This window comes from Pinus tabuliformis, chromosome J (assembly GCF_031772625.1).
Source record: "Pinus tabuliformis cultivar Carrire ecotype Pingquan chromosome J, CPIR1, whole genome shotgun sequence".
Lineage (NCBI taxonomy): Eukaryota > Viridiplantae > Streptophyta > Pinopsida > Pinales > Pinaceae > Pinus > Pinus tabuliformis.
In genome coordinates this window covers 1,104,571,638-1,104,592,563 of record NC_142295.1, presented here as the reverse complement: position 1 = coordinate 1,104,592,563, position 20,926 = coordinate 1,104,571,638, and the positions used below count along the sequence as shown (strand labels likewise).

The 20,926-nt window shown below is 38.2% G+C and overlaps 1 protein-coding gene across 1 annotated transcript in view; it reads right to left on the bottom strand.

Moving 5' to 3' along the window:
* Window positions 1-20,926, bottom strand: part of LOC149230900 (ABC transporter G family member 35-like) — a 224,362-nt gene that overhangs the window by 174,630 nt on the left and 28,806 nt on the right. The window contains exons 4-6 of the mRNA XM_089376162.1: window positions 11,916-12,000; window positions 11,596-11,755; window positions 11,371-11,447 (exon numbers count right to left, since the gene is read on the bottom strand). Coding sequence (XP_089232288.1) covers window positions 11,371-11,447; window positions 11,596-11,755; window positions 11,916-12,000 — 322 coding nt within the window. The remainder of the gene's footprint in view (window positions 1-11,370; window positions 11,448-11,595; window positions 11,756-11,915; window positions 12,001-20,926) is intronic.

The window sequence follows — 20,926 nt, the reverse complement described above, 5'->3', positions numbered from 1 at the left end:
TGTTTTGACTTATTCTGAGCAGTTTCAGGTGGAGAACTTCTGGGAGAAGCTGTAATCCATTGACCTTGTTCCTTTAGGGGTTAGAACAACACTTTTAGGGACTTAGGAGCCCTTGGTTTATGGGCATTTCATGCTTGGAGTTGTAAGGCACAAAAATGTCTATAACATTATCTTTGATGAGGTTTTGTCATGATCCATTGTGAGTTTTTAGTTAGATCTAGATCTAGAATGGTCATTGATTTATCTAAATTTGGTTCATGAGACCAATGCATTGAGTAATAGAATTTCTTGCACGAGAGGGGTGGAAAAAGCACGCTGAGTAGGGTGACTTATTGTTCCCTCAATTACATTTATACACTTAGGATATGGACTCCCACTAGCTAGTCCCCTAACCATGGAACTTGGCCATGAAGTCTTTCTCCTACATTGTCACTTATTTACATTAACTCCCATTGATTGAAGGGTTAACCTTGGAAATTCCACCTCCCTTTGGAGGCTAGAAGAACGTAATACGTTGGACTACTTAGCCACCCTAACCGAGATAGGAAACACCTTTACAGGACTTGGTCTAGTTAGATATTGAAGGTGATCTTAGTTTGAAATATTAATATGCCTTTAACACTTAAGTATGGTCAACTTAGATGCATTCATGATCTTAGTCTCTAATGAATGGTTGCTTTCACTTGAGCTTGATTTGGTTTTACTCGGTGCTCTAGTAGAGGCATTAAGGACACCCTACTCCACATGATGCCTAGGCCATACATTATATTCCAGAGAGCATGATGACATAGTAAATGTAACATTTCCCACTTTTCGCAGAGCAATGGGCCTTTTGATGACTTGGAAATTTGATATACATCCTAGAGCACCCCGATAAGCCAAAACACTAAACTTATCTTGCTTAGCATGAAGGATTCTTGACGATGTGCCAATGGACACAGCATGACCCCAGGTTGGCCTTGACACTACTTGATGGGAATTCCATGATCCATGACCCAGATGAAAATGGTCATCCTTAGGATGATGAGGAGGGTTTGTTGCACCTAATGGAGCCCCAACGTTGGAGGGGGAATGCACCACGTTGCTTACCTAACACCCATTGAGATGACATGTGGCACCTGAATCTGGATTTTGGACCCTTGGATCTACTTTGATGCTTGATTTGGGATTTTCCTCAAATGGAGGATGATCATGATTCTTGGAGCAATTTTCACCGTATGTATTTGCCTTGATGGAGCATTTGGAGCCCTAAAAGGGCATGATGCCATGACTCTTTTAGGCTTATGAATCATACGTGTGGACTTATTTTGGAATATCTTGTTGTATATCTAATGGGTTGGCTTGTAACCCACTTTTAATTTTTTTCCACTCAAAATTCAAACTTGTGTGGGGGATTTTACTCAAAAATTAGAAGAGGTAGACATCATATAAATAGAGGATCACCTCTCTCATTGTTTCATCGTCACTTGTGTGGAATTCAACCTCTCTTAGAGAACTTGGCCTAGTTATGGTACTTCACTACTTTATGGAGATGTGATCTTATGTGGATTTGTGGCTATTGGAGACTAGTGCTTGTTGTGGAGACGTCATTTTGGGATTGAAAGAAGGCATGTTCTTGGATATATTGTGAGTACTTTTAGTTGAATATTGTTTATGGTTATTGCATGTAATGAATACTACTAGGTTTTTTGTCTTCCTTGTCTAAATGCTTATGTTTATATGAAATTCTTGGTAAATTTTTCATTCTTTAATCTTGTTTCCTTGAACTCCTTGGAAAACCTCTTAGTGAGCATTTTTCTAGTGAATTTCTCTACTTGTAAAGTGAAAGCTAGGGTTAGAAAGTTAAAACCTAGGGTTTTCCCCTTACTCCCTTCAAGGGTTTGATATTTTCATGGTTAAAGTCCCTAAGACTCCATCACCCAAGCAGATAAAAGGCATTGGCATCCATTTGGTGATAAAAAGCTTTAAAACTTCATCTTTTTCCCTCCTTCCTGAAATTTTAGCCCTTCAAGGAAAGTTGTTAGGGGTATGGTTTTAGTCCAAATTCAATTAGGACTTTAGCGTTGAGCTGATTTGAGGTCCTTTCACCTTTATTAGTATTAAAACATCAAAATCTAGAAAATTGTATGGTTAAAAGTGCTTCCCCAAGGCTAGCGTCATCAACCCTAAGTAATTCTAAGGCTTGTAAAATCCTAATTCTGCATTAATCTTCAACTTAGGGTCACTTGAAGGTTTGTTGACCATACCTTTCAAGCAAACCTTTTCCCTTTCACTTGTATGCCTAAATGTGCCATTGTTGAGCCAAATCTTGAAAACCCTAGGCTACAAGCTTTACCTCGTAGGCCTCTTCATAGGTACGCTACTCCTTATTATAAAGAATTGAGCCATGTTCCTAGTCTAGAGTACCTTGATTAAACCTATCAAAGTGTCACCTTGATCCTATTAACCTAGAATACTCTTAAGTGACCTATACTGGGATTCGAGAAGCCTCCCATGTGGTGAAATTCCACTAAAGAGCAGGAGGTAGAGTGTTGAGGTGACAGTGGCATCCACCTCATTGTTGTGTCTTAGTTTGGATTTTGTCTTGTGAGGCCTCTCACAAGGCCCACTATATTTTGAGGCAATAGGAACCAATAAAGAAAAGCCTTCTAAGCTGAGATATATATAATATAATAAACTGAAAACCCCAATGAACACCAAGAAATATTTTTATTAAACCCCAGGAAGAGGAATACTCCCACTATCCAACCATAAATTACAAATGAGGAAGTCCTTCCTTTCTATAGAGGAGGTAAGGAACTTGCCTTATATTAAAATAATATTATATGGAGAATTTCCTTGGATCTAGAAAGGAAATTCTAAATCTAGTCTACTTGAAGAGACTAAAAATTAATAAAATAAGGTGGTCAAAGCCACATGCACAACAAACTAATAGATCCCCACAAACAAGTGGATCAATCCATCCGTCTAGGGAAGAAAAGATCCACATATTAATATTTTTTGAAAATAATGACCAATGTTCCCTTGATTCATGCTTGAAATAGTTGTTAAACCTTGAAGGATGTGTCCACATCCCAAGAAATGGTCTAACATTTCAACATTTGACTTGATATACACTGAAATATTCTTTAAAAAGGCTTGATCATTTGAAAATGGAGCTCAACATCCCTTTGGCTGCCCAATGCTAAGTTAGAGAAACCTTCCTTGAGGGCCATTCATGTGAGTTGTCATGTGAATTGACCAGTCACAAAAACTACCTTTTGGAGAAAATTCCCTAGAATATGCGTCCAACATTTTGTATGAGGAAGGTGACCTACATCATGAGGATTTCAATGAGCCATCATATGCCTAGTTTTGGAGCTAGTGCATTACCTATAGGCCCACTTGAATAACTCATATGTGTGAGCTGGACACTGTCATTTTTACTTGCATGTGTGCTAGAACTACAACATTTTGCTATTTTGGGATCTAGGAGATTGGCAAATGTGATAGGAGGCTCTATGCATGACATGCAACATAAAACATCTCGCATGAAATGTAATGTACTTTTCCATCTTTTTCTTATGCATTACTATGCCTGTGTTCCCCTCAACTTGTTGAATTTTGCTTGAAAAGAAAACTTCTTTTGCCAAAATTTCAACGTGGCATGTGAAGTATGCATGATGCTAAAAAAATGAGCCCTAGTTAAAATTTTCACCCAGGAGCCATGTGCATTGGGATCCACAATAATAGCCAGAAATAGTCATGTCTCCAATATGTCGTGCCCAAAAGAAGTGAAATGTAACTATAGGTACCCTGTTGGGACGAGGAGTAACACTAGGTTATGCCTTTAAGATGGAAGAAGACCAGGAAAAGGCTAGAGTTTGATGGTGGCATATTGTCTAGAGGCAGGAAATTCCCCCAAAGGCAAAAATCTTTCTATCTCTGCACTAGATAATAAAATCTTGTCTTGAGACAATTGCCAAAAAAGGAATACGCGAGGTCTAGGAAGATGCATTCTATGCAACAGTAGTGTTGAGATAGTGGATCATTTTTTTGTTCATTGTTCCTTTTCTAGAGCAATTTGGTTGAAAATCCTACAGATTTCAAGTGATAAAAATAAGTGGGAACACTGGACTCTACTAGATTGTTTTCATTCCTAGATTGTTGAAAAGTCTGAAAAAAGATTTAGGGCCTTACCATTTAGTTCTCAAGGAATAAACTGATATTTCAAGGAATTTGAGTCCTGCACATGTTTCTCATAAGATAAGATGTGCTTGTGAAGGTTGTTGGGTGATAGAAAAAGAAAAACTAGCAAGACGTTTTAAGGAGCCCGCTATTGATTATGGGAAGACTTAGGGCTTCTTTGATGGAGCCTGCAAAGGAGCTCCAAGGTGTTGTGGGGTTGGTCTAATGTTTTCATATCAATCACATTGTTTTCTCTAGAAGCTTGCAATTGGTCAAGGTAGCAAAAACATAGTTGAACTTAGTATTTTATGGCTTCTCCTGAAGATTGCAGTAGAAAAGGGCTAACAAAGCTACAAGTCTTTGGAGATTCTAATTTAAAGGTGAATTCGGTAAACATTTAGTGCGTAATGGATAACTAACTGCTTGTTCCTCTTAAGAATCAATTTGTAATGTCCCAAACGGAATATTTCACCAACTTTGCACAAATCAAACTCAACCCAAATTTCACCATTAAATTATCATTCATTTAATAGAATATTGCCATGTAAAATAAAACAAATCACTACAATCCAATGATACAATGAACAAGAAAATTCTCAGCTTTTATTATAATGGATAAACTGGGGTTACATGCATATATAACCAAAATAGTTGAGATGAATGTTGGCCTCCAAGTACTTTGTTGCACTGCACCGGCCTCCAAAACTGAATTGAACTGCCTCTACTAAGATCTCATGTGAATTCTGGATATATTCACCAAGGAGAGATGGGTGCTCGCCCAAGATCACTAAATCGTCCAAGAGTTTCTTTCCTAGGGCTACCAAGGAAGTAGGGAATCAAGTTCCCAACCTCTCATACAAGAAGTAATATCAAAATCAAGATCTCCTCCAATGGCCTCCTCCTCCTCTTTTATAGATCTAATGGACCCCTCTAGAACCTCCTATTTTATTATTATTTTAATCATGGAGCACTTTTCCCTCACTTATTTCAATTAAAATATTCTTTTTAATGCAAGAAAAGGGTAAATTGGTCACCATGTTTCCTCAAGTCATTGAAAATCACATCTAACCATCCCATCCTGTAGATATTTTCATTCTGGTTCCAACGAGATATTACACTAAGGTGTTATGTCAAGTATTCCTTCCGTAATGCCACCTCAAGCATAATTACTTAAGTCAGACCCAATAATAACTTTGTTTTTTTTAAGTTATTGAAATGTACCAAAACAAAAGGAACAGTGTGCGGATGATGGAATATACCAAGCGAATGCCATCAGACCTCATAGAAACTCTTCAAAACCCCTCCAAATGCCCTTAGGCACGCTGATGACACCAACCTGCACCTGTGACCTGTCTACCCCCAACTCTGAAATTTCATCCTAACCATGTCATAAGGAACACCAGAAAAAGAAACATTACAAATCCTCCCGCCCCAAGATTGCTTTCCCTCAAGCAATCCATACTTGTGGACCAATATGGTAGCCCAGTGCAACTGAGACCTAATGCCTGGATCCCATACGAACCATTGGGTGATGCTCTGCCTCTGTGTCAACCCAACATGAACGGACCCCTCAATGCTTGGATCCCAAATTGATCTTTGGTTATACTTGTCATCGACCAATCCTCCTGGATCCCAACGCCACCATGGCCAATCATCGCCCAAGTCCCATGGCTCAGACTGTGCTTTGTCTTCGACTATCACTGCTGCTCCATAAAGTGAATACCAACTCATCAACTCTCTCCAATCCCACCTCTAGCATAGGCCAAGGTCAACCCCACTCTGCTGATGTTGGGCTAGTGCTACTGAAATACTGATGAACTATCAATCCACATCCCACTGCCCACTGAATAATGTAGCAACCCTCTCATCTAGGCACCTTTGGTGTACTGTGCCCCATACTAAGATTGATACTCCATCAAAAGGATACCAACTCATGATCTCATGGCAATCCATCCTGTGGGAAGGATCGAATGCATAAGCACCTGTATATGTGATAACTCCCCTATGTTGCATCGTGACCCACTCACGCAACCTTGCCTGGTCAGTCAACAATATCTATTGAGAAAATCCCGCCTCTCTCTGTAATGGTACAAGTGGCCAAAATGTGCTACAAGCCCTATCTATATACTCCTAGAGAGGGATGTTGCCTGAAAATGTTGGAGCTTTGTTGCTTGCCACTACACCTGTTTGCACCTCATCAATGAGTAGGCCCAAAGATGGATGCACTACCATCTCCCTCATCTGATAGGAAACTCCACGCTCATCTAGTCTACCAATCTCCTATCATACTCCAACACCTTCTGAGGACTAGTGTCTGCGAATAATGCCACCCCACTAGCTGCTTGTAATCTGTCCACTCCCCATCAATGGCTAACCCCAAGGGTGGTTGATCATCCATCACGGTCTCAATATGAACCTCCAACTGGCTCTCCCGAAAAGGCTCATCATCCTCCTCAGTGTCACTCAAACATGAGTGGTCAGGTCCCCAAGGTCCCTTGCAGATGAAGCAAAGTCCCTTCCTTCTCAGCTCATTCTTGCTGCATGATCCACCAAACCTGAGCATCTCCTCCCTGGTCAACTATCTCCTGAACAACTCAATGTTTTGCTCAACCAACCTTTCGGCTAGTACATAAGTAGCAGGTGAGGCCAACTGCTCTCTCCTCCAAATGGACAACAATCGATTCTGCAACTCCCGGCAAACAGCATCACGTCCTCTTATACATGATGACAAGATGGACTGCATGTGTGCTATGACTATGCCAGGATGATGTTTCCTAATGCTGAAGAAGCATTGTAACATCTGCAGGATCAAACCGTCACACTCTAGATCAAACATGACTTCATAAGTCCTAGTCATGGCCATAACTTCTAAAATCTCAAGCTTTTTTCGGAATGTAGAGCCTGCACTGTTGTCCAAGTCCTGGAAAGTTTTTACTACGAGTCTAAAAACTCTCTTCATAACATCATCATTGTAAGGAGCTATAGGGGTGGTTAGTTTCATGATGTTACTGAGACAAGATGCAATTGGAAGTCTAACCCCTTCACAAGGTTCCTCCAAGAACTTGTGTTGTATGAGAGCAAGCATGGCTGGTTTTAGAGCCCAAATCAATTTCTTCCCTTCTAACTAGTTCACTTCACAAAGGAATGCATCCAATTCATCTAGTTTGAAAAGGGTTTTCATGGTGACCCTTGTGTTTCAATTTTGTCCCAAGTGCAAAGATTTTGTGTACTATTTCATGCCCCTTTTACATATCTCTTGGCAGATCTTTTGGAAGAATGGTATAGATCCCTTTTGAGAAAGGTCTGTTGTTCAGTTTTTTTTCTAGTCTAATGATGCATGGTGGTTCAAGGAACCAATTTCTGTTGTTAATCTTCTCAACTTGTTTAGTAGTTCCTCCATGGTTTAGTCCAATGATGACAAGAATGTTTGTGATAATGAGGCCATTGTTTTTATGAGCCTTTATAGTGTTGTAGGTGTTAAGTATTTACTAATTCTCAAGAAAATGGTGGCATATACCAGTAGAGTTCACCCAAAAACCATGACTGATATTCCAATGAGTTCAGAAATACAAATAGGAAACTGATAAACTTCATGACCATTAGAGTTCTGACTCCTGAGCATGTTATGAGCCTTTATAATGAAATAGCAATGAAATGATGCAACAAACAATGTATGGGAGGAACTTGGTTTATTGATCGCAGTGTAATGTTTGGTCAGCGTACACAGATCCTCAGCAACCCAGACTTGGTTGACTGTCCACAGCAAACCAGACTTGGTTGACCGTCCACAATATTTCAGTGTCTATTCTTGTTGTTCTGGTCCTTCAATACCTTCAGATTTTACGCTCAGCTAGCAGAAAAATACATGGAGGTTCTTGGCTGGCTGTATAGGGAATTTTGCACCCCCTTCCATGAGTTGACTTGACCCACGAAGTGTGAGTTCTCCCCCACAACTTCACACGCTGGTTTCCTGTAGCAGCTCAGAGAGGTATTGCACCAGTATTTAACACACCTTCCAGCAAGGATTAAACACACCCATCCATCACTAAAATTTCGTCCAGCAGAGATGAAGGATAGCGTGGGCCCTCCAGCAACTAATAACCAAGCTACCAGCAATTCGTGGTCTCCACAATGACTTCTCTATGCAAAAGACAAGCTCCCATCACATATAACATACCAAAAATTCCCCACGCTCAATAATTACGCCTGCATAAACATGCATTTGCATGCACTGAAAATACACGTCCAATAGCCGACTTCTGAAAAGGCTGAAAAGGGAATGCCCTCGGCCCCCACCGATTATGCAATCTGGAGAATTTACGTTGACTTAATTTGCCCTTTTGTGCAGCCAACAATTAATTCGAGAAATGACTGTCCCCCAAAAATGCTGTTGCTGTTGCCGGGATTGATTTCAAGTCGGCCTCAGCAAATTCGATCCTGGAAATTTTGGGCGGCTGCTTACAAAAATTCACAATAAAACGACCACGTGAATCCAGCGGTCTCTGATTAAGCGACTCGTGCCAGGTTCTTGATCCCCCACGGATTCAGTTGCTACGATTCGACCTCTCGGCTTCCCAAATTGAATCACGCATTCGACACACCTTTCGCTGCCACGGAAACTAGTCGGATAGTGGAAGATTCAATGCACGCATCGACCATGAAAGTATAAATGATAACTTCAAATTCGACCAAGCACCCGTGTGGCTTCTCAGGGCGAGATTGTGCTACAGTCGAGTTGTTTCTTCTTTCCCCCAGTTTCCCGCGTCCAATAATGCGAATCCACGTATTTGTCAACCGCACCGTAGCTTCTGGTCAGCCTGACGTGACAATAATTCGAGGAATACGAAATGTGGAGCAAAAAGTCGGAGGGATTTGTTCACCGTCTTTGTGATATTTCTGTGGCTTTCCTTTACCCGATCCCTGACAGATCGGTATCAACAGCACGATTGAGCAATGTTACGGAGCACCCACCTACTGTAATTGACCACGAGCTGATTCGCACAGGATATCCCTAGCGCACATATGTGCCAGATCGATCCCAATGCTTAGCCACTATCACCCCAACGCTCAACCAGCAACTCGATCCACGTTGATCCTCTATTTCACTGGGCCAACTTTGAAAGACCCACTCATCGCTATTGCCATTGAGACCAATAACTCCACGCACTTGATTGCACAGTCAGCGAACCGCACTTGGCGAATAGTGATTCCCCTGCGATTTGTCCCTTTGGAGTTGACCCATGATCAACCTCCCAGGAAAATAAACTTGTAGTTTGAATACAGGAAAAACTTGGCTAATTAATTTGTGCCCAAATTAATATCTAAAGTTTGGCCTCTGCGTAAAAATAAATTTTGGGCAAATGAATTTGTCTAATAATTAATATCCAACAGACAATTTGTCGCACAATCAATGAGCTCTTTTAACATAGAGTTTCCGACTTCTTTGGCAAAACCGTCCATCAATAATCACTATAATTGGAAACTGAAAAACCCACGGGCTGAGTTAATACAAAGGCTCTGATACCCCTGTAATATTCCAAACGGTATATTTTTTCAAATTTGCACAAATCGAACTTAACTCAAATTTCAACATTAAATTATCATTCATTTAATAGAATATTGCCTTGTACAATAAAACAAACAATACACTGCAATCTAATGACACAATGAACAGGAAAATTCTCATATTTTATTATAATGGAGACACTGGGGTTACATGCATATATAACCAAAATAGCTGAGATGAATGTTGGCCTCCAAGATAATTTATTGCATCACACCGGCCTCCAAAACTAAATTGAACTGTCACTGCTAAGCTTTCCTATGAATTTTTGATGAATTCACCAAGGGGAGATGGGTCCTCGCCCAATCTCACTAAATCACGGGTTTCCATCCTAAGGCTACCAAGGAAGTAGAGAACTGAGTTCCCAACCTCTCATACAAAAGTAATATCAAAATCAAGATCTGCTCCAATGGTCTCCTCCTCTTTTATAGATATGATGGACCCCTCTAGAACTTCCTATTTTATTATTAGTTTAATCATGGAGCATTTTTCCCTCTTTTATTTCAATTAAAATATATTTTTTAATGCAGGAAAATGGTAAATTGGTCACCATGTCTCCTCAGGTCACTGAAACTCGTATCTAACCATCTCATCTTGTAGATCTTCTCATTCTAGTTCCAACGAGCTATTACACTAAGGTGTTATGTCAAGTATTTTTTCTGGAATGCCACCTTAAGCGCAATTAATTGAGTGAGTCCCAATGATAACTTAGTTTTTTTAAAGTTGTAGGAATGCACCGGAACGAAAGGAAAACTGTGCAGATGATGGAATATACCAAGTGACTTCCATTGGACCTCATAGAAACTCCTAAAAATCCCTGGGCCCAATGATGACACCAACCTGCACCTGTGACGTCTCTGCCCCCAACTCTGAAAGTCCATTTTAACCATCTCATAAGAAACACCAGAAAAAAGAACATTACACAATTCCTAGAGGCAAAGAAATTTATAGATATCTCCTTTTCCCATGTCTTTAGGGAATTCAATTCCATTGCACACCAGTTGTCTAAAGAAGTGCTTCTTTTGCAAGAGGGACTTCTTTCTGAACAGGCATTCAGAGGAGAGACCCTAATTTCAGCTTCTGAAAGGACTCTCTTATGAAGCAAGGGGTCTTCATGGTCAACACATTTTTAACTTTTTACGCTTTTAGCTTTTATTACTTTAAAGAACTTTTTACGCTTTTAGCTTTTATTACTTTAAAGGAGCCTGTGGCCATTTGTAGGAGGATATGTTCCTTTCTGAAAGGCTGCCTTAAAGGAGCCACGAAAGACTGTAATAAGAAGTGATAGGGAAGATGCTAGTTTTTAGTAATAGGAAAGTCAAAAGACTACTTTATTTTTTGAGCCTGCAAAGGCAGTGCGATGTATATTCTGATTTCTTACTTGAAATATTGAATATAATGAATATTTTCATGGAAAAAGAAACAATTTTATTAATAGTAAGATTAAAGCATTTTTTACAAAAAAAAAAAGAAAAACTATACATATATTCTGATTTCCTACTTGAAATATTGAATATAATGAATATTTCATAGAAAAAAAACAATTTTATTAATAGTAAGATCAAAACATTTAAAAAAAAAATTATACATATCCTTTTTGGCCTTTGTTCTACTGAATACAACAGTTCCTTGTAACTAACCTTCATATATGTGTCTACATCTGCCTCTGGAAGGATGCCAGCTTCTTTTTCTCTTTTTCGTATTTCCAACAACAAATCTATATGTATGCCAAAAAATGAGTTGCTAGACCTTCCATAGAATAAAATCTCTACTCAACATTGATCATATAAGATACAACCAGTAGATTAAATTATGACAAGAAAAGATGAACTCAAATGGAAAGTCCTCTATGAAAAATTACACACCATGTCCGGTACCCACTCCTTGGAAACGAGCTGAGAAATCAAATGTTTCCCTAACCGTCATCTCTGCAAAGTGCAGATCATGTTGGCTGATATAAGCTGATGTCTTTTGGGGCACAAACTCATTGAGCTGGAATCCATTGTATGAGATATTTCCCCTTGTCTGTCAGCATATGCATTAAACATTGGTAAAAGTCTTTGAATAAAATCCAAAGTTTATATATTGATGAATATAACCATTCAACATCCTAAAATTCCAATATTGTCTGCACTGTGCAACCAAAATCATCACCATAAAGCATGACACAATTTCAAGCAATAACCTTCATTGTAGGGTCCAATTTTCCTGCAAGAGCCAGAAGCAATGTTGTCTTCCCACATCCTGGTGGTCCTAGCAGAAGAGTAATCCTGCATCATGTTCATCAAATATGGTATCATAAAAAAATTTGTTGTATAAATTAGTTGGATGTCAAAAATAGCATGAAGTTCACATGGACCATCTTTTGTCTGTGACAATTTTTACTTATATTATGTAATGAGATCCATGTTTGCATGTGATAGAAGAATAAATGGAACATGAAGTTGAATTAGTATCTGAATACTAGGACAAGTGTTCCTAAGAGGCACTGGATACAGTAAAATATTTGAAAGATTCAAATGTTGCTCGCGACAATGTTTTGCACTATTTATGGTTAAAACATATTGGTACACTTCGAATGTTAGGAAGCAATTTGAAATTGGCTAATATCTGATATAATTTATAGCAGTTGAAGCAGTATTGACAGGACTATAAATTCTAAATACTAGATTATTTGAAAGGATAAATTGTCATCAACATTGTTAAATAAGAGCCACTTCAATGTAAAGATGTAAAGATGTATGCCATATGGTAAAAATAGGTTAAGGCACAATAAAAAAACTCACAGGTGTATGTCCATAACCAAGGCATAAACACAAATCAATGGTCACTTCATGGATTTGTAATATATTGGAAATTGCAGTCAAAAGATTAAAATGCCACTAAGAACAAAACAAGCCAGCAATGTTATCTTAACTGCTGAAATTACATGATAAACAAGTTTGCATCTATTTGTCTATCACTAAATATTATACTTGAAAGAAAAATTGATAGAATCCTCTGAACTAAAAATGTTTAATTTGAATGACATGTCTTTGAAATTTTTCTTCCTGACTTTCTCATATGTACACATCAAACAATATATGATTAAATTTTGCACTATCAAGATACACAATGCACATATAAACACAAAATATTATAGGTGTTGTACAAAAAATTATGAAGCCACTAAGCATGCTCATCATTGTGCAGTAGCAAACCAAAGGTGATCACAACTAAAGAAATTAAAGAGAAAATAATATTTGTCTTTCACATGCAATCCAAGACAACTTTTAAAATGAAATCCCCATCCATCCCATACCTTTTCCCATTACAAGATATAGAGGGACACTTCCCCTTGCTTCCTATAGCACCCCCATTTTGATTCCCCACTAATATTGTAATTAAATTATATTAATATTGCCTATATGGACAGGATGTTGAGCTCGTTAAGCCAACAAGCATGTGTATGTTTTTTGCCTGTAATTTATAATGTTGAACAATTGATGAATGGGATGAGCACTGACATGGACCATGAGCCATGAGGGGGCACTAGCAAGGGAGAATAGTGGCAAATATTTCCCTATTGAAATAACCCGTGCCGAGAATTATGTTGTTGAGTTGAATATTAAAAACCTAATTTAAAAACTCCTTTTCCCAATTCTCCAACAAACTAGTTGATGAAGGGATTGGTGGTTGAACTACGTGTTACCCACCAAAAGTGGGTGACCATAGGAGAAACTTTTCTCCTATTCATCTCTTCCATCCGACAGCCAACAACCCTTAAGAGCCCCTAGTAGTCGATGTGATGTGCCATTCATATCTCCGCCACCTACATCAGTCATATGTTCCCTCACCCACTTTCCAAGAGCACATGTTGAAAGGTGGGCTTTTGATAAAAAAGGTACTTTATTCATTTTTCAATCAGGCATTTATGCTTGTTTCTATATGGGCATTTTGACATGGATTATGGGGTAACTTGGAAGAAATAAGGGTCTTGTCTGTGATCTTGTTCCCTCACCTTAAATGGGGGGTTAATTTTCAATCCTAGTCTAATGGGACCTCCCCTAATGGCCCAATGGGTATAGGAGGGGCACTACTTGGGAATCCATGATTGAGATAGCATAGCCTCATCTTTCCATATTCCATACTTACCACTTTCCATCTTATATTACAAGCCCCTATTCCACCTCCATTCTTTGGGTTCAATTGACCATTGGTTCATTGGGATTTGGCACCCACACATCCTCATACCTAGGTAGGGCCTCAAAATGTACCCTAGGAGGTTGATGCAACTAAAAGAAATAGGAAGAGCATATGATGGTCACAAGAAAAAAAACAGGAAAAAGCAAAATGCAAAAGAGGTCGGGACATTCAAATTAGCACATGGGCAAAAACTAAGAATGAGTTCTACCTCACTCATATGGCCATCACCCAGTTCCTGGGCCAATGTTGCTCTATCTCATAGAATACAATGAATCCTTGCATGTCCTAAACCCTGATGGGTGATGAATTGCCCCATCATAAAGGGATAACTATTATACATCATACAAAGCAAGCTCTAATCCTTTGAGCTACGAGTAGTAATACAAAGAAGAACCAAGAAAAAGTAAAAGGAATTTAGAGAGGTGGAAAAACAAAGGCCGAGGTAACTCATGCATCCACAATTTTTCCCTCCTCACATCTATACACCTAGGATGAGGTACTCCATCATAGTCAATCCCTTTGACCATGGAACTTGACCATGAAGTCTTTTACCCTCCATTCCATCATTATTCAGATGGCACCTATCGATTGAAAGGTGGACCAAGGACATGTCATTTCCCCTTGGGGTTGAGAACACCTAGTAGGGTTACCTATTAACCACTCCTACCAAGGAGGGTAACACCATTATATGACTAAGGCCACAATTTTGGAAGAAAAACCTTGTATGAAGTGTTAATTTGTCCATTTCTTTCAAGCTTGGTTCACTTAGATGCAATGATGATTAAATGTACCTAATGGTGAAAGTTGTAGCACCAAATATTGTGTGTAATTGGAGGGTGGTTCCATCCATAGGTCTGGGCAACTTAATTGGGGTCTAGGTCCTCCAGAGGGACATACTGACACCCACAAGTGATGCATTGAGAGCCATGAGAATCTGGACAGTTGTAGAGAATCACTTGTATCCATGGGCACCTTCAACACCCATGAAGCTCTTGCACTTTTCCCTATATCATTTATGGGATGATGCACCTGGACCAACATGCCCCCAGCCATCTTAGCAATACTACAGGGTCAGGTGGTTGATCCAAGGCCCATATGAGGTTTGTCTCATAACTTGAGACATGGAAGGGCTAAAACTATCTACAGTGACCTCAACATTGGAGAAAAGTCAGGCATATTAACCACAAGGAGATCCATGAGACCCATTTTATTCCCTAAAGCCAAAAATGGTGTCCACAGGGTGATTTTGACAAAGATCTAGGGGACAACCCCTAGAAGGTGAATTTAGAGGGCCTCTACGCAAGTCAAGGCACTCAAGGTCATAAACACAAGCCCTAAGGAGACATCCTCTAGCATGACATCATCATTTTGGCTTGCACTTATGGAGATTTATTTTATTTCACAAAGGCTACTAGGTCAGATTATGACCTAGACTAGAATTTTCCCATTATTTTATGATTTGAAGGGGCTAGTAGGCTAATTAAGCATTTGTATGCCTCATATAAGTAGAGAAACATGTCATTGTAACTTTTCATCATCACATCACTTGGGATATTTCGGCTTCTTGAGCTGAATTCAGACTTGAATCTTTAAGGAGAGTTTGGAGTATCTTAATGCACTTTGACATTTGGAGTTGATTTGTCTATATTTGGAGCTATTCTTTGGATGAATGGAATGGATTCTTTGCACGTTATCTTGTAATTTTCTAGATATTGAAAATTAATTTCTTACATGTCTAATGTGTGGAATTTTGTTGATTCTATTAATTGCAATTGTGCCCTAATTTGTTGAATACTTATTGAATGCCAATCTAGATGATCTATTGCATGCATTACTCATAAATAATGGGTAAATGAATTTCCTTAGTGGTGAACTCTTGGTAGCTCTCCCATGAAAAATCCACCTTCCATTGCATAGGTAATTGTTGGAATTTTGTTTGCTAGGGCATCAAATTTTTGGCCTCCTTAGAAGCTTTTTGGCTAATATAACACATTGAGGACTCCATACTCCCAAGGAACAAGGTACTGGTCCATTTGGTTGGTGATCACATTTTAATTTTACCCATTTTCTTTCTCTCCTAATTCAGCCCTTATAAGGCCAAGCTAGGAAACTAGGGCTTGGTGCAAATCCCTAGGCAAGTAGTGGTTTGGTGGTTGGAGAGCCTAAAAATCAAGGGGATAGTATCTGCCACAAAATAATTTTTTTTTTGTGGGCATCCACTTCAATTTCATCCATAGAATTTCTTACACTAGTTGTTTGCCTAAGAGAGAAACCCTAGTTGCCTTGCTTGAACTTAAGGGCTTTCTTGAAGGTTTCATGAGCCTTGGCATTGCTAGTACACATTGTTGGAAACCTCTTCCCTTAGCCTTGACCTTTGGAAACCCAACACTCGTCAAATTTACCAAACCCTAGGTCTTATGCCTCCTTTCCTAGGTCTCTCATAGAAAGTGAAATGTCTCCTTGTAGAGCCTTGAACCTAAATTGTGCCTTTCTTGAAGAGATCCTAGTGAGGTCATCTTACATACCAACCTTAGAATACCTATTGTAAGTGATCTCTTTCCTACTGAGACTCCTCCCATCAGTGAAAGTCTGTAAAGAGAAGGGTGTTTTGGCTGTGGTGACAACGGGCCACTACCCCATTATTGTCTCTTGGTCTAGTTTATGCCTTGTAGGGTTTCCCTCTCCAAGGCCTACTAGATTTTTCAACAACACTACCAACTCCATATATTTATGGGAGGTAGTTGGAAAGTTGTGCCCAACTGTCCCAAAGGTATGGGCAAAGTACCAATCTAGAAATTTCTAGGTTGACCCATGAATTTGTGGATTTGACCCACAAAATTTCATGCTATAGAGCAACGAACAAAGAAATTTCACATGTAGAGAGTGTGGGATACACAAGAATGGATTTGAGAACCAAATTTGGATGAAAATGAGTGCTAGAAATGTTGTTGGTTGATGGCATCATAGTGAGGGATCAGGAGATCCATTTTTTGGTTGAGAAAATTGAACATAAGCCTCCCAAACTTGAGCATAAGCCTCCTAAACTTGAGTTGCAATATAGAGTTGTGTTTTTCGGTCCATGTTGGGCAAGGCGTGGAGGCACAAAGAGGGGAGGTTGTCAAAGGACTGTTGGGTCAGTGAAGGGGCTCTCTTGTGTTGTGCAAGCCTGGTGAGAAACCATCCATGGTTTAAGCAGGCTCTTGGCTTAGTGGGATTTAAAAGGGAACTTGTTGATTTTCTCTTAATGAATGGCCTTCATGAAACCTCCTTTGGTTGACTGAGTGAGAGTGTTTCCATGATAATATCATGGTCTAGTTAGTGGGTGACCAACTGCAAAAGAAATTGAACAGATATCTAAGCTTATGGTTGAGTGGAAAATGGATACCCTTCATCAATTGTAGGCAACTTCTGAAATAAATCAAATATATACTTTTGGTGAATTATTTGTCAATTGTAATTTTGTAGAAGGACATGTAAACAAATTTTTTAGTGATGTACATTTTATATTATTGCTTGCTGAAATTTAAATGTATTTTTGTGATGCATAAGTGTGGTTAAATGCATTGATTTAATGGATTAAATGAGCATTGGACTCAAGTTGAATCTTACTTCTTTAATATCATTAATGCTATGGCTGTAACAAGCCTCTTGAAAGGAATTTTATGGCTAGAAGGGTAGTAGAAGATAGCCTCTCAGCCTCTTGAACAACCATGATGGCTGAATGGTTATGTAAGACACTTGGTAGGTTTCAACCATGAAGGTTTTCACCAGCCAGGAAAAAGATGCCTTGAACATGTTGCTTATGGAAGGATTGCCCCAGTTGGTAATGTGGACCCAATTACAAGAGAAAAATATAATGTTTTATAGTCAAGACTCACATAGTCTTCACAGAACATCTAAAATGATTTGCTAAAAAGTTCACTAAAGAACTCATGAAATTGTAAATTTCAGTAATGAATGAAAAAGTCCCCTGAAATTTTTAACCTAGGATCATCTCGGGTTCACAATCTTTTCTGGATGACTAACTAGGCATTGACACCTCTTTAACAAAAATTTTGGGAGTTGTTGTGCTCCTACTAAAACCAAAAACAAATAGTTGAATTTCAGCAGAGTAGCAAAGGCCTGGGAAAATTGTAAATTCTGAAAATTAAATTAGACCATAATTCTTCTCTTTTTCATCTAATTTAACAAGGGCCTTTGAAGGCTTAATTTATCCAAAATAAATGCTTAAAAAGTCTAGTCCAAGACCAATTGGGAGAGCATAAGAGTCCCTTGGGGCTGTTATTAGTATAGAAGAATATATGTGGGCATTTTATTTCAGCTGATAAGAAATTCATGAATTTCTTCCTTGACCATTAAGTCTAAAATCTAGCTTCTTTAATTCAAATTTTATTGGGCTTAAAAGCCTTAAAGTCTACCTAATTTAAGCGAGTTGTTAAAGCTTCATTTACGCTTGTTTAGCCATGGAGTAAGATTGGCCTTTATAATTTCAAATTGGCTTCTTCGATGAAGCATGGTTATTAGCTAGATATAAATTTAAAATATGAAAGTGGCATGCTTTTAAATACCCACGAAAAGCTTACCTGATTTATTTATTTATTTTTATTTTTTTATATACATAAGAAAATGATGAAACATGGTTATTGGTTATGATTATGTAAATTTAAAATATGAAAGTGACATGATTTAAAGTCCCATGAAAAAACATACTTTAATTTGCTTTTAGATATCTAAGAAAATAAGAGTAAGAAAAAGAATTCTCTTTGTTTTAAAATTCCCAATTAAAATTGGACCACTCTAAGGGAATAGAGTATTAATCGTAAGTGGAATACTTTGAGCAAGTTAAAATTCCCAATTAAAATTAGACCACTCTAAGGGAATAGAGTATTAATCGTAAGTGGAATACTTTGAGCAAGTTAATGCCCACTAACTATTCAATTGGCCTCTACATGCACCTAACAGTCTTAATAAATAAAAGGAAAGCTTACCTATTTATTTATTTATTTATTTTTGTATATAAGAAAATGATGAAACATGGTTATTGGTTATGATTATGTAAATTTAAAATATGAAAGTGACATGATTTTAAGTCCCATGAAAAACTTACTTTAATTTGCTTTTAGATATCTAAGAAAATAAGAGTAAGAAAAAGAATTCTCTTTGTTTTAAAATTCCCAATTAAAATTGGACCACTCTAAATAGAGTATTAATCATAAGTGGAATACTTAGCAAGTTAATGCCCACTAACTATTCAATTGGCTTCTACATGCACCTAACAGTCTTAATAAATAAAGGGAAATCTTGTGTTTGAGATAGCCACTTCAAGGCTAAGAGGACTTCGATAATGAATGGAGACTTGTTATGTGGACTTCAAATGGTTCTAAGATTAAAAAGAGAAAGGTCTCTTGAGATTTTCTAAAAGTTATCATTGTGTGTAGAAAAACGGTTTCATAATTACAAGAATAAGTATAAGATTTTGTAGAAATAATTTTAAAAAATAGATATAAGTAGTAAGTTTATTATTTATTAAATTGAATTTAAAATATTAACAAAACTATAACTTATAATCATATTATGAATTATCACACAGTTAAAAAAAAACCTTTTTAAATCACAAAAACATCATATGATTTCACAATTATAAATACAAAATTACCTACAATTAATTAAAAAAAATGTATAAATAATAAATTTATTATCTATTAAATTAACCTTAAAATATTAAATATTAATGGGCCATAACCTCTAATCATAATATGAATTATGACAAAATTTTAAAAAATAATAAATATTTAATAAGTTCCCTTTGAAATCAATTCCCATCTTCTCTTGTTTTACTTGTCTTATTATGATCCATGATCTGATGTTAGACCGTTAATCAAAAATATCATTATAACTAAAAGATAACAGTTGAAACCTAACTAATCTTTTTCTTGGAGCAGCGAACCCCTCCAAAGTTAATCTTTTTCTCGGAGGAGCGAACCCCTCCAAAGTTAATCTTTTTCTCGGAGCAGCGAACCCTGGATTGAGAGAAGCCATGGCTATCTGATGTTGCAGACCCCAATACTTTGTTTCTGTTGCAGCGGCTGCCAGCGCTGTAGTTATTCCAAGGTTAGGTAAGCGGAGGGGCTCGGGGTTGAACCGTAGCCGCCCTTTGTTTCGTGCCTCCCTTCAACAGTGCGGCCGAGGTTCTCCTATTTTGCTGAGCCACCGGAGTAGCTTTTGCATGAGGTTCTCGGTGGCGTCTGTGGTTCGTTGCGGCCTCTCTGCCTGTTAATGTTTTCCTTCCAGTGCTTTTCACCGGGGTTGCTGCTGCCGGAGTTCTGGTCTGTGCTGCTCTGTGTCTGGCTTTGGTGCGCTGCCGCCCTTTTCCGATGATGTTTGTGCCCTCCCTGTTTGACGTTCGTATTTTCTTGCAGGGGGTTTTCCATGGTTTCAAGGGGATATGTGAAGCTCTGCTACGCCCAAACCCATATGATTCAAATGCCTTACAGTAAAGGGCCTCCCCACACATTAAAGGAGACTGACAGTTGGATAAGGAGAACATGGGTGATTTCAACAGTATAGAGATAGCCTTATCCAGAGCTATTGAGAAGGAACAATGACGAGGAAAAAAAATTCAGCCAAAGTTAAAATCTGCCATTAAGATTGTAAACTGTTTTATATACATAAGGAGGATTGCTGTTTTAATGTATGTTACCATCGGTACTGCTTGGAGCTGAAAATCCAAGTGTTTGGCACAGGCATTTGGGGAATTTTTTGAATTCGAAGTTCAAAAATCAAGAATCTACCTTTATAATATCAGTCAAAGGTAAGATTATGTAATGAGCTAAATTTTCAGCTTCTTTGAAGGCAATGTTATTATTTTTTACTCAAAACAGAAATGTCAAAAGTAATCTTACTGTGCTTCGAACTAGAGTTCAATATTTTGGACCCAATAGCTGCACGATGGACCCAATAGCTGCACGACGTTAAATTTTCAGTATTTGTAACCAAATTTAATAATATTTT